General features: G+C 33.9%; 1 protein-coding gene across 1 annotated transcript; it reads left to right on the top strand.

Annotated features, from left to right (window-relative positions):
* The first annotated feature begins 3,695 nt into the window (after positions 1–3,695).
* Positions 3,696–10,608, top strand: LOC131423191 (selection and upkeep of intraepithelial T-cells protein 1-like). The gene is made up of 2 exons (XM_058570776.1): positions 3,696–3,768; positions 10,081–10,608. The coding sequence occupies exons 1-2, from the start codon at positions 3,696–3,698 to the stop codon at positions 10,467–10,469; spliced, it is 462 nt and encodes a 153-aa protein (XP_058426759.1). The 3' UTR covers positions 10,470–10,608.
* Positions 10,609–13,912: the final 3,304 nt, after the last annotated feature.

Genomic DNA, 13,912 nt, shown 5'->3' with positions numbered 1-13,912 from the left:
TCACAATCAGTTATCCTCTAGTTTAAGCGAATCCCACATGTTCTAGGGCTAGTGTTACACCTAAGCCTTTATCAGATTCTATCAAATCAGCTATATCTAGGTCATGGGTACATGGTAAGACTGGTGAATCTCATGGTCCTGAGCACATTGGTGGACTTCCTTTGCTGTAAAATGAATTTCCTGGTCAGAGACAATGTTGCATGTGATTAAAAAAAAGAAAAGGAAAAGGCATTTTTTATGTGTATGAATATCTGTGCACGATGAAGTGCTACCAGTCGGGAACTCACATCCAATGATAGATAGAGTCAGTATCCACCCCTTGAGTATAAAATAACATTTCCTTTATGATAGCTAGCCACCAGTTCAGCTTAAGCTAGTCTCCTGAAATAATAAGTTGAACATTCCGGGGTGATAGCTAAATAAATCCTAAATGCAAGGATATCCATATTGTTAATCCTGTGCATGGCCCTGTCCCTCTGTGCCCAAATCCCCTTTTCCCATGTCTCAGAATTTTAGGCTGCCTTAGAATGTCTTTAAATTAGCTGAAGAGACTTTTTTATAAATGGAGCATTTAATTATTACTCCAATTCTTAAACCCTTAAAATTAGACCTTGGATTCAATTCTCATTTCCATCTCTTATAATTAGAGAAAAATGAGCTTTTCCAGAATTAGGATGGAGACCCCCTGGTTCTCAACTGTGGATTCATTGCTTTCAAATTTTCCTTTTCATCAGGTCCATCTTATAGGACAGTCCTAAGAAGGTAGAGAACTTGGTAGTCTTTATAATTACGTTTTGACCATACCAACCATGTTATTTTCTTTCCTTCCTTGTGCCTTCTTCACCACCTGCACTTGATCCTATACCACCAATATTCATAATTTGAATAAGTCTGGTGCTGTGGCATGCTATAGATTTTTTTTTTCCATTCCTTTCAGTAGGGTCAGCTGTGCCTTCCCCCAGTGCATGAGAAACCCAATTTCAGAAGCACATGTTGGGAATCTCTTTCTAGGAGCTACATTCAATATCAATTCCTGTTACCAGCCAGGGTTTCAACAAGAAATGGATGACATGCTCAAGTTCCTGGAATATTAATTAAAAAGCTTATTTACAAATGTACAAATAAGATGTAGAGAAGTTTGGAGGAGCAAAGCAGGACCCTGGAGCTAACATAAAGAGACTGTGATCACCCGTACACCTGAGGAAGTAAAGGCAGGAAGCAGTAACCAAAACTTATGGGCAGAGAGGGCTACGGGGTAGGATTTTTTGTTTGTTTAATGTTTGGTTTTGTTTGTTTGCTTGCTTAATGATTGGACAAATAGCTCACACAGCAACCCAGCAGAAAAGTCTGAGAGAGCAAATATTCCAAAGTCATCCTCTTTCATTCCTGTAATCTGCTTATTATTTCACCAGAAGCCACTGAAAAGAGAGCCAATTGCTGTAATCCTTAGTTTCATTTTGTGAGAAACAGAGAAAGGTGGAGAAAATGGAGATTGTATCTGGGGAAGCAAACAGGAGACAGCCAGCACATCTAATATATGCTGGACACACTACAAGATTCTGCAACATATTTTGAAGAGAAGCTATAATTCCTATATTAAAAATCCTAAAAATCTTTAGCCAAGTCATGTACCTTAACAATTGTAGCAGAGAATAATGTGTGTTTCATAATTAATTCACTAGGGTAAATAAAAACAATTGCATAGAAATCTAAAAGTTGACCTGTTCAAAATTTAATTGCTTTTCTTCCCAAGGGTCTTATCATGACTAATGACATAATTTAGCCACCAAGTTACACATCCAAGAAGTTCAGAAGTCATGTGAAAATACTTCTCTGCTATTCCCTCAATTTAATCCAGGAGTATGTACAGTTATTCTCTCTCTTAAGCGGTGATCTTTTCGTTTCTTCCCCAGCAACACCTGTTTGGGCGGAAATATTCATTCTGTTTTTCATGTGATGTTACTGCCTCCATTCCTTCCTCAGCCTACAGAATCGCACTTCAAATATGTAAATCTGTATGTACTGTGCCATGACTATAAGTTCTTTATCGATAGCTAAAAATAACATTTTTGAGCATTTTTATACTCCACTTTTTAAAAACTTAAACACTTATATTCAATGAATTTAGGTATGTGAAATATATACTCTTATGTATTTTCTGGATAGTAAACAGAGGTACAGAAATTACACAAATAACTTGAGGTAACTGTTAAGTAGTAAAGCCAGGGTGTGAGTCTGATTCCAAGGCTCTCCATTTTCATCTCTCTTAAATATTGCTAAATTTCAACAATATTAAAAGTGGTAAGAAAATTAATACTTATAGTCCTTGAGTTCTTTACAGTACTTATACTTTATAGTATAGTAGTTATCGGGTATTATTCTGGTGACTTTAGATATTATTACTCCATTAATTCCAACAATAAATACAATGAGAAAGAAATCATCATCCCCTGTAACAGATGAAAAATGGAAACACAAAGTTTTAGTAATTTTCCTAAACTCATACAGCTAAATGACAAGGGCAGAATCTTGACTTAGTTGGTCCCTTTCTTAGACCCTGCTTTTAACCTCTATGCACGTGACTGCTTAGACTGTTACAATTCTCTTACATAGAGGTTAAAACTTAAATTCATCAACCTGGCATGTGGAGCCTTCATAATTTTCTCTCTGCCTCACTCATCAGTCTTACTAGGTTTTGCTCAAGTCCTCTTGCTTAGCAAGGCTTCCTCATATGAATCTGATGGAGGTCCTCGTTGCCTCATGCTTCCTGAGAAAGCTCCTTGCTCTTCACAAGGTTGCACCTCCTCACTAGTAAAGCCTCTGTGGACCTTCTCCTTGTCACTGTGCTGCAGAGAGAAGTGCTTTCCCAGGCTGCTAGAACTGCCCGTGTACACAGGGTGGTATTTGCACAACATTGTTGCCATCAGCTATTTTTCCCTCTTCTCTGAAACACTGGCACCTAGGAAGCTGGGTTTTGTTTGTTTTTGAGGTACCCATTGACAACTATCACATTTATCTGCTGAGTCAAAAATCAAACTATCATATGAATGAAAAGCCCTCACATTTGATTGAGGAAGCCAATTTCATTTTCCCCTTTGCTCTTTATTGACCACACGAGTCCACATATCTATCTCTAATTACAAGTTCTCCATGAAGATAAAATTCAGAAAGCCATATTCCTTTCTGAAACGGCCACTCGGTTCTCCCCTAATAATAAGGCTAAATCTTTGTCGGTATACTTTTCTGTGTAAGTAAATGTAATTACATGTGACAAATGTTTACAGTAAAGAGGCTTAGGAGATAAGATTCTATTCCCTAGGTCTGTCACTTTGAAAAAGCAGGTCATTCAATGAAGTCTACAAAACCAGAAGACAAATGACATCTAGCTTGGGAAAAACCCTTGAGTGGGAAAGACAGGTCAATCTGGGCCTACTCATTATATTGCATATTCTTAAAGATTGGGTTGCCAGAGTTATCAAATCAAAATGTGAGGATACTAAATACTACAAAGGAAATGCTGATACTTGCTTATTGTTTATCTGAAATTAAAATCTAACTGGATACCCTACATTTTACCTGGCAAGTTTACTTGAGAGTTAAGTACTATGAAAAGATGTGGAGGTGTTTGAATTCTGCAACTTCTTACTCCTGTTATCATTATTTATGAACTTGCCTCATTCTTTATCACAGGTGCAATGGAAACTACAAGGGTACTTTTCTGCAGACACTTTGTTGTCCTGTATCTCCTTCAGATGGTTACACCAAGTTTAGGTATGATCTCTCCCTTGTCCTTACAAACATAAGAAAATAAAGTTTGTCAGGAAAAGCAAGGACGAACTCAAAAGATATTTTTTTGACAATTTTTCCTAAGGCTTAATATGTAGTAATGATATGAAGATGAGCACCATAGGATACAGCTTGTATTTAGGAAGAATTAATCGTTCCTAATGAGCAAGTTTTCTTTACTCAGATTTGAGTAAAGGTTACAAGATGGAAAAACAAATAAAGATAAATTAAAACTTTCCCTTGAGAACCCATCATTTCTGTTGAAGAGACATGATTTATGTATGACTTTTGCAGAAAAGAAGTGGTGCAAGGAGTGGATCCATCTTGGAATCCCTGTGTGTTTTCAGAACAGTGTAGAATAAGATAAGGAAAGATGAAACAGACTAGTGGGATCTTGATAGAGGATGAGAATCAGCATTTGTCAAGGAATCTAAACAAGGTATTTGTTTAATACAGGTATTTAGAGATCCATAAAATTCTAAGAAAACAAATGACATAAAAGTATAGAAATTTCTAGTAAAAGCTGCATGTTAGATGAAAAACATCTTACTGATACAGCATTAGGTGTGATTCAGTCTTTTGCTAATTAAAATAATGAATTACACAAATATCCTTGTGCCTGTTTTAAGCATAACTGTGAGTATGAACATACAAAGTATTGTCAATGGAACTGCTGACCACAGTTTATGCACTATTTTATTATTATATTGAAAATGTTATTCTGAAGTAGTTGTCAATAACTTCTGCCAATAGCATATGTGAGTTTGTCAGGTAGATGTTACAGGTATCAAAGTTTTTTATCTTTTCTAAACTTATTGTTGAAAAGTAAGATTTTATACTGATTACTTTCTAGTTTCTTATTAATGAGTAAGGTTGAGTATCTTTCCAAAAATTTTATGTTTTCTTTTTCTCAGAACTTCATGTTTATGTTCTAATGCCTTATTTCCTCTTCATTGTTAGTCTTTTCTTTGTTGATTTTTATGAATGCCTAAATATTGAATTGATTTTTAATCTGTTTTATCTGTTCCCTGTATTTATGATAAGTTTATAATTTATTAGATTTTTAAGTTATATTTTTGATATATAAAATTTATTTTGCTTTGAATTTTTATTTTATTTCATGGATTGCAAAATTGCCTGCCAAAGTTGTTATTTATTTTGTTCTCTATTTTCTCCTAATTGACTTTTAATTTTAACTCACCTAATTTTTATTTTTAACTTTTAATTTTTAACTATTTTCTAAATGAATTTCAGGTTCATGAAAAAATTATGCAGGAAGTGTATGGAGTTCCAATATAATCCCACTCCCTTATTTCCATCTGCTCCTCTGCCACACACACACACACACACACACACACACACACACAGTTTCACTTATTATTAACATTTTCCCTTTTTATACAAGGCTTGAGAGAAATCCAACATTATTTTTGTTTAAAAATAATTAATTAGTTGTCCTTTCCCCTGATTAACTCAACTTTCTCCACTGATTCCAGAAGTCATCTTTGTCATAAACCAAATTTCCAGTGTATCTGAATTTCTAAACTCTGTTTCATTGAGATCTCTTCATGAACTAATTTCAGATTTCAAAAAGATGATTGTATTTATGTCATAAACTTTAATATTTTGTAGATATATTCCATACCCAGTAGTTATTTAAAAATAGTGCTCTTATTTAAAAAATTTCCAGAGATTGAAAGATCAAGATGGTGGATCAAAAGCAGGCTATACAAATGCCAGCTCCTCCAGTCTGGAGTAAAAGCAGTGAGAGATCAGCTACTCAGCAAAGTTAAATATTAATTTTACTTTCTTCAATATCCTACTTTACAACCTACTATAGTATTATTCCCATTTTCACTTTTGGATGAGTGGAGCTACAAAGATCATTTTCTATAAGTTTTTATGGATTATTAGCATATGGTTTACTCTCAAATGGTCAATTACTCAAGATTATTATGTCTTCTCAAAGAAGGGTTAGGGATTGATCACAGTAGCATGAATATGTTGAGAAGTTGCTTTTATGTTGAGATTTACCCCCAGCCTAGGGCATATAATAAAGCAACTCACTAAAAAAAAAGTCTGTGACATAACAGTAGAAGATATATCTAGCCCGGCAGATATTCAAATATCAAAACAGAAATATAGAAACAAGTCTCCAAAATTTTATAACTTTCCAATAGTTGAACCCATAGACAATGAAACAGAAGAAATGTCAGGAAAAATTCAAAAAGTTGACTGTTAAAATGATTAAAGTTCTGGGGTGGGGTTGCAACTCAGTGGCAGAATGCTTGCCTAGCATGTGTGAGGCACTGGGTTCGAGCCACAGTACCACATATAAATAAATAAAATACAGATCCATTGACAACTAAACAATATTGAAAAACAATGATCAAAGTTCCAAGGAATGATCTAAGGGAGAAGATACATACAGAAGAAGAAGATAAAAATAACCAAGACATCAGGGAAAAAAATAAACCCCATTAGAAAAATAGATAAGCAAATAAGGAATAGTAATGATTCAAATATGAGAAATGAAACAAAATGACATGTGGTAGCACATACCCCTATAATAACAAGTTCAAATGGTCTTAATTCATTATAATAAGTTCAAATGGTCTTAATTCTCCAGATAAAAGAAATAAAATAGAATAATGAATTGAAAAACAAGACCCAACTGTATGTTGTCCCAAGAAACACATCTCATAGGCAAAAATGTTTAGAGACTGAAAAGTGAAAGGATGCAAATTGATATCCCATGCAAATGGACTCCCAAACCAAGCAGGATTAGCTAATCCCATATACAGACAAAGCAGACTTCATGCCCAAAATAGTCAGAACAGACAAGCAATGTCAAAACATTTGATAAGGGAAACCATTGGTAAAGGAAACAATCTAACAAAAATATAAAGATTTATTCCCCAAATGTCACTGCACTTAATTTCATAGAACAAACATTACTTGATACAAAGGGACTGACAGGTCCCAATACAATAATAGTGGAATACTTCACTACACCATTCTCACTAACAAGTCATTCTGGCACAAAATCAAGAAAGACACATCAGATTTAAACTTTAATATAGCCCAAATAAATTTAACAAGAATCTACAAAATATTTAATAGAAAAAAGCTTAATACACATTCTTTTCAGAAACTCATGGAACTTTCTCCAAAAGTGATCATGTATTAAGCCAAAAAACAAACCTTTGCTGTTAAATCTCTTGCATCTTTTCAGATCAGAATGAAATGAAATTAAAAATCAACAATGAAAAAACACAGAAATTTTACAAATGTATGAACAGTTAAAGAGTTACTTTTGATGAAGCTAGCCAATCCCTATGGAGCAAGAGCCGAATGTCTTCTTTGATATAAGGGGGGGGCGACTCAAAACAGAGCAGGGAGGAAGAGCATGAGAAGAAGATTACCATTAAATAGGGATGAGAGATGCATGGGAATGGGAGAGAGAAGGGGAATCGCATGGAAGATGGAAGGAGACCCTCATTGTTATGCAAAATTACATATAAGATGGTGTGAGGAAGAAAAGAGAGAAAGAGAGAGAGAGAGAGAGAGAGAGAGAGAGAGAGAGAGAGAGGTATCATAGAGTGAGTGGGTAGAGAGAGGTGATGGGAGGGGAAGGGAGGGAAAGGGGGAATAGGAAGGGTAGCAGAATACAATAGACACTAATATGGCTGTATGTATAAACGTGGCTGTAAAACCAATGTGATACTGCAATCTGTACACATGGAAAAAAAAAGAATTCATACCCCACTTGAATCAAATGTATGTATGATATGTCAACATCATTGTAGTGTTTTGAGCAACTAATAAAAAAAATTTTAAAAAAATAAAAAATAAAAAAAAGAAAGAGATACTTTTGAATGATAAGTGGATCATTGAAGAAACTGTGGAGATGGATTTAAAAATTCTTGGAATCTGAAATGTTAACAAAACATTATCAGAATTTATGGGATACAGCAAAGGCAGTTTGAAGAGAGGGTTATATATGAGTGCCTACATTTAAAAAAAAATCAGAGATATCTCAAAGAAACAAGCTAATGATACACCTCAATGACTTATAAAAACAAGAATAACACAATCCGAAAACTAGATATATGAAATAAATTATAAACATCAGAGTTAAAATTAATGAAATAGAAAGTAAAAGAACAATACAATGATCAATGAAATAAATAGTTGGGGTTTTGGGGGGGAAAATAAACAAATTTGTAAAAACTTACCAAAACTGACTGAAAGAGATACTTGCAAACCAAATTCAACTACATATTAAAAAATTGTGCTCTATATGTGTAATAAAAATTGTAATGCATTCCACTGTTATTGTGAATTAAAAAATAATAAAATCAATAAATACATATTACATGATCAAATTGATTTTGTTCCAGAAGTGCAAGGATGGTTCAATGTATACAAATCAATAAATGTAGTACAGAACATACATAGAATCAAGGAAAAAACACATAATCATTTCAACAGATGCAGAAAAAGCATTTGATGAAATTTAACATTTCTTCATGATAAAGTCCATGAAGAAAGTAGGTACAGAAGGAAATTCCCTCAACATAGTAAAGGTTATATATGACAAAACCAAACTCAGCATCATATGAATGGAGAAAAACTGCAATTTTTTTTTTCAAATTCAGGATTGAGATAAGGATAGCTGCTCTCAACACTCTTCTTCACTATAGTACTTGAAATTTGAGCCAGAGCAATTAGGCAAGGGAAAGAAATAAAGGGATATAATAAGAAAGGAAGAAGTCAAATTATCCCTATTTGCAGCTGATGCAATCATATACTTAGAAGACCCTAAACATTGGTTCAAATGACATTTAAACCTGATGAATAAATTCAGAAAAGAAGCAGAATACTGAATCGATATATAACAACAAATAGTTTTTCTATATACCAATAATGAATCTGCTAAGAAATAAATTAAAAAATAATTACATCTATTATTGGAGCCAATATGGAAAGCAGTATGGAGATTCCTTGGAAAGCTGAGAATGGAACCACCATTTGATCCAGCTATTCCTTTTCTTGAACTATACCCAAAAGACCTAAAAACAGCATACTACAGGGACATAGCCACATTAATCTTTATAGCGGCACAATTCACAATAGCTAAACTGTGGAGCCAACCTAGATGTCCTTCAGTGGATGAATGGATAAAAAAAATTGGCATTTATACACAATGGAATATTACTCTACACTAAAAAAGAATAAGATCATGACATTTTCAGGGAAATGGATGGCATTAGAGAAGATTATGCTAAGTGAAGTTAGCCAATCCCCAAAAAACAAATGCTGAATGTTTTCTCTGATATGGTGGGGGGTGACTCAAACTGGGGTGGGGAGGGAGAGCATGGGAGGAAATTTACCTCTAGATGGGGAATAGGGATGGGAGGGAAAGGGAGGGAGAAGGGGAATATCAAGGATACTGGAAGGAGACAGTCATCATTATACAAATTCATGTACAAAGATGTAAATTTGGTGTCAACATACCTTATATACAAACAGAGATTTGATAAAATGTGGTATAAAGGTGTATTAAGTATTGTAAAGAAAAAAATTATGAATGTAATGCACTCCATTATTGTCATGTATGTAAGAAATCATAATAAATATAATAAAATAAAGGTATTGTGTCCAACTACAGAAAAAAAATGAATCTTGGAGGAGCAGGCGGTGGTACTTTGGGATGTCTTCCTGGTAATTCCTAAAACAGTTGAGACAGTTACATTATAAAAGAATATAGAGAATAAGAGAAATAAAATTTAACATGCAATGAGTAGAATTTTCTAGAATTGAAAAAAGAATCTTCCAATTCAAGAAGCCCTATGAAAATTATCCAGAAAAAAGCATACATTTATACACAGATTCATTATAGTGCAGCAAATATTAAAAGCAGTCTGAGACAGAGGTTTACAAAGGATGAACAAATAGAATGAAATAGGAAGCAACTATTAAAGTTTTTCTTAACAAAGACATAAAACATTTAGCAGCAATTGAAGCCGTATTTTCGTATTTTTTAAGGTAAACAATTTAATGAACTACTACTCAAGTCAAGGGTTAAGTTAAAATGTCTTCAGGGCAAACAAAATAATTGACTCTCAATAAGGGATATGTGTGTGTGTGTGTGTGTGTGTGAGAGAGAAAGGGGGGGGGGAAGAAAAGAAAAGAAGAGAAGAGAAGAGAAAAGAGAAGAGAGATGATAATGATTTAAATAGAAGGTGTGTCCTAACTCATGCTCTCACCTTTTGGTTATTGTTTCCCTTCCCAGAAAATTCATGGTAAAAGGCTTAAACGGGCCAATCCTGGCTCCATTTCATGGAGAAGTTGAGCTCAGCTGCCAGTTGTCTCCCCAACAGAGTGCACAACACATGGAGATCTGCTGGTTCTGTGACCACTACACACAACCCATTTACCTGTACAAGGAGGGTAAAGACCTGTATGGAGAAACTACCTCCAGGTATGTGGAGCGAACAGAACTCCTGAAAGATGCCATTGGAGAAGGTAAAGTGACCCTCAGGATCTTTAATGTCAGTGTTGATGATGATGGGCAGTACCACTGCTTCTTCAGAGATGGTGATTTCTCTGAAGAGAACATCACAGAAGTGAAGGTCACAGGTGAGATGGATCCCTCTGAAGTTTGTCTGCATCTGTGATTCTCAACCCATCTGTGGCTCAGCATTAGAAAAACTCTCAAGTGTTTCAGACTATTTCCTTATTACATAATTTGGTTAGCAAGTTTAACTTCATGCATTTAGTTTTTGAATTGGAAAGAGTAGATGATCAAGGGTGAAAACTGTGCAGACAACAACTCTATCACCAAATACCTTCTTTTTATGTCCACATACATTGTAGATTTCTAAAAGACCAAGAGATTCATTTTTAAGATTTGTTTATGTTTTCAGTTATTTCTAGTAGCACTTTAGTAAAATGTAATTTTACAAAACCTTTACAAAATTGTACTAAATGGTAATTTTATTTTTTTTATTTTTAATTGATTTTTTTTTAAAAAAATAAATGACAGCAGAATGCATTACAATTCTTATTACACATATACAGTGCAATTTTTCATATGTCTAGTTGTACATAAAGTATGTTGACACAAATTTGTGTCTTTATACCTGCACTTTTAATAATGATGTTCATCACATTCCACCATCCTTGCTAACCCCCTGCCCACTCCCTTTCCCTCCTATCCCTCTGCCCTATCTAGAGTTCATCTATTCCTCCTATGCTTCCCCTCCCTACCCCACTGTGAATCAGCCTCCTTCTATCAGAGAAAACATTCAGCATTTGTTTTGGGGGGATTGGCTAACTTCACTTAGCATTATCTTCTCCAATGCCATCCATTTAACTGCAAATGCCATGATTTTGTTCTCTTTTATTGCTGAATAAAATTCCATTGTGTATATATTCCACATTTTTTTATCCATTCATCCATTGAAGGGCATCTAGGTTGGCTCCACAGTTTAGCTATTGTGAATTGTGCTGCTATAAATATTGATGTGGCTGTGTCCCAGTAATATGCTGATTTTAAGTCCTTTGGGTATAGACCAAGGAGAGGGATAGCTGGATCAAATGGTGGTTTCATTCCCAGATTTCCAAGGAATCTCCATACTGCTTTCCATATTGGCTGCACCAATTTTCAGTCCCACCAGCAATGCAAGCGTGTACCTTTTCCTCCACATCCTTGCCATAAAATTATTGTTGTTTGTTTTCATAATAATATTATTGTTGTTTGTTTTCATAATAGCTACCATTCTGACTGGAGTGAAATGATATCTTAGAGTAGTTTTGATTTGCATTTCTCTAATTGCTAAAGATGATGAACATTTTTTCATATATTTGTTGATTGATTGTATAGCCTCTTCTGAGAAGTGTCTGTTCAGGTCCTTGGCCCATTTATTGATTGGGTTATTTGTTTTTTCAGTGCTTAGCTTTTTGAGTTCTTTATATACCCCAGAGATTAGTGCTCTATCTAATGTCTGAGGAGTAAAATTTTCTGACATTGTGATTCTATACCTAGAAGACCCAAAAATCTCCACCAGAAAACTTCTAGAACTAGTAAATGAATTCAGCAAAGTAGCAGGATATAAAATCAACACCCATAAATCAAAGGCATTTCTGTATATCAATGACAAATCCTTTGAGAGGGAAATGAGGAAAACTACCCCATTCACAATAACCTAAAAAAATAAAATAAAAATACTTGGGAATCAACTTAAAGAAAGAAGAGAAAGATCTATACAATGAAAAATACAGAACCCTAAAGAAAGAAATCAAAGAAGACCTTAGAAGATGAAAAGATCTACCTTGCTCTTAGATAGGCAGAATTAATATTATCAAAATGACCATACTACCTAAAGCACAATACAGATTTAATGAAATTCCAATAAAAATCCCAATGGTATTCCTCATAGAAATAAAAAAAGCAATCATGAAATTTATCTGGAAAAATAAAAGACCCAGAATAGCAAGAGCAATCCTTAGCAGGAAGAGTGAAGCAGGTGGCATCACTATACTGGACCTTATATTATAATACAGAGCAATAGTAACAAAAACAGCATGGTATTGGCACCCAAACAGACTGGTAGACTAATGGTACAGAATAGAGGACACAGAGAGTAACCCACAAAATTACAATTATCTTATATTAGACAAAGGTGCCAAAAATATGCATTGGAAAAAAGATAGCCTCTTCAACAAATGGTGCTGGGGAAACTGGAAATCCATATGCAACAAAATAAAATTAAACCCCTGTCTCTCACCATGCACAAAACTCAACTCAAAGTGGATCAAAGACCTAAGAATTAAACCAGATACTCTGCATCTAATAGGAGAAATGTAGACCCTAATCTTCATCATGTGGGATTAGGCCCCAACTTCCCTAATAAGACTCCTATATCGCAAGAATTAAAACCAAGAATCAATAAATGGGATGGATTCAAACTAAAAAGTCTCTTCTCAGCAAAAGAAACAATCTGTAAGGTGAATAGAGAGCCTACATCCTGGGAGCAAATTTTTACTCCTTAATGGTAATTTTATTGTCACGTCTCCCAGACTCAATTCACTGACTATTTAGTGTTAAGTTAATTTTCTTAAACCTACTTCAAAAAAATCTCTATCTAAAATATTCAGTGTCCTCAGATATAGATGCTGAATTTATATGGGATGCAAATTCATAGTATTTAAGTCAAGCTCTTCACACTTTAAATTATTCCAAATGACAGAGAAATGCAAGGGATATGGATTAAACTGAAGAATTTCATATATGTGAGCACGCAAATGTAGGACTCCAGACCCACTCATGTTTAACATCTTTATTGGACATTATATAACACCTGACTCTGTAGTCTAGATTTGAACTATCCAATATGAGGTGATCATTTAAATTTATTAAAATTAAAGAAATAAAATTAAATGTTCAGTTCTAAAATCTCACTGGCTTCATTCCAGGTACTATTCTCATATAGCACATAGATAATATATCAGACAGCACAGGTATAGACTATTTCTATAATTGCAGAAAGTCTTATTAGACATATCTGTTTTTGGATTACACTTTAAATCTTTACTAATTCTTTCTTTGTACAAACATTAGTCAAGTCTTATGTCTCAGGCAATACCTTGAAATTTTTCAAAAGTTTTTTTCCTCTAAATTAATATGTACTTTGATGACACCAGTATATTACCTGTTTATGCAAGACATATTATATATAAATATCTGTTATATATAATGAACCCATAAAGTTTCAGTTTAAGTTGCAAACTTGGATTTATACTATAATCAACTATTTATAACTTATATGGTGGCTCAAAAGTGACTAGTGATGAAGATAGAATAAAAGATACTAAGCCATAGTAACTATGAGGTCTATAATCTTATAATAGTTATATAATTATAATTTAATCATTTTAGCAATTCAAGGACCTATGTAAGCCTCTAAGATTTAGTAAATAACAAATCAACATTTTTGAATGAATGAATAAATAAATAAAACCAACAGGCATTTTCTCACTCTCCATAGTTAAACAGTTGAAAAATAAAGATTAAAACAGAAAAAAAATGAAAGACTCATGAAAGACTCATCACATAAAA

The sequence above is a fragment of the Marmota monax genome, unplaced genomic scaffold (genome assembly GCF_021218885.2).
Source record: "Marmota monax isolate L192 unplaced genomic scaffold, Marmota_monax_Labrador192_F-V1.1 WCK01_AAM20220418_F8-fsc00008, whole genome shotgun sequence".
NCBI classification, from domain to species: domain Eukaryota; kingdom Metazoa; phylum Chordata; class Mammalia; order Rodentia; family Sciuridae; genus Marmota; species Marmota monax.
The sequence above is the reverse complement of the archived record's forward strand: the minus strand, read 5'-3'. Positions and strand labels throughout refer to the sequence as shown.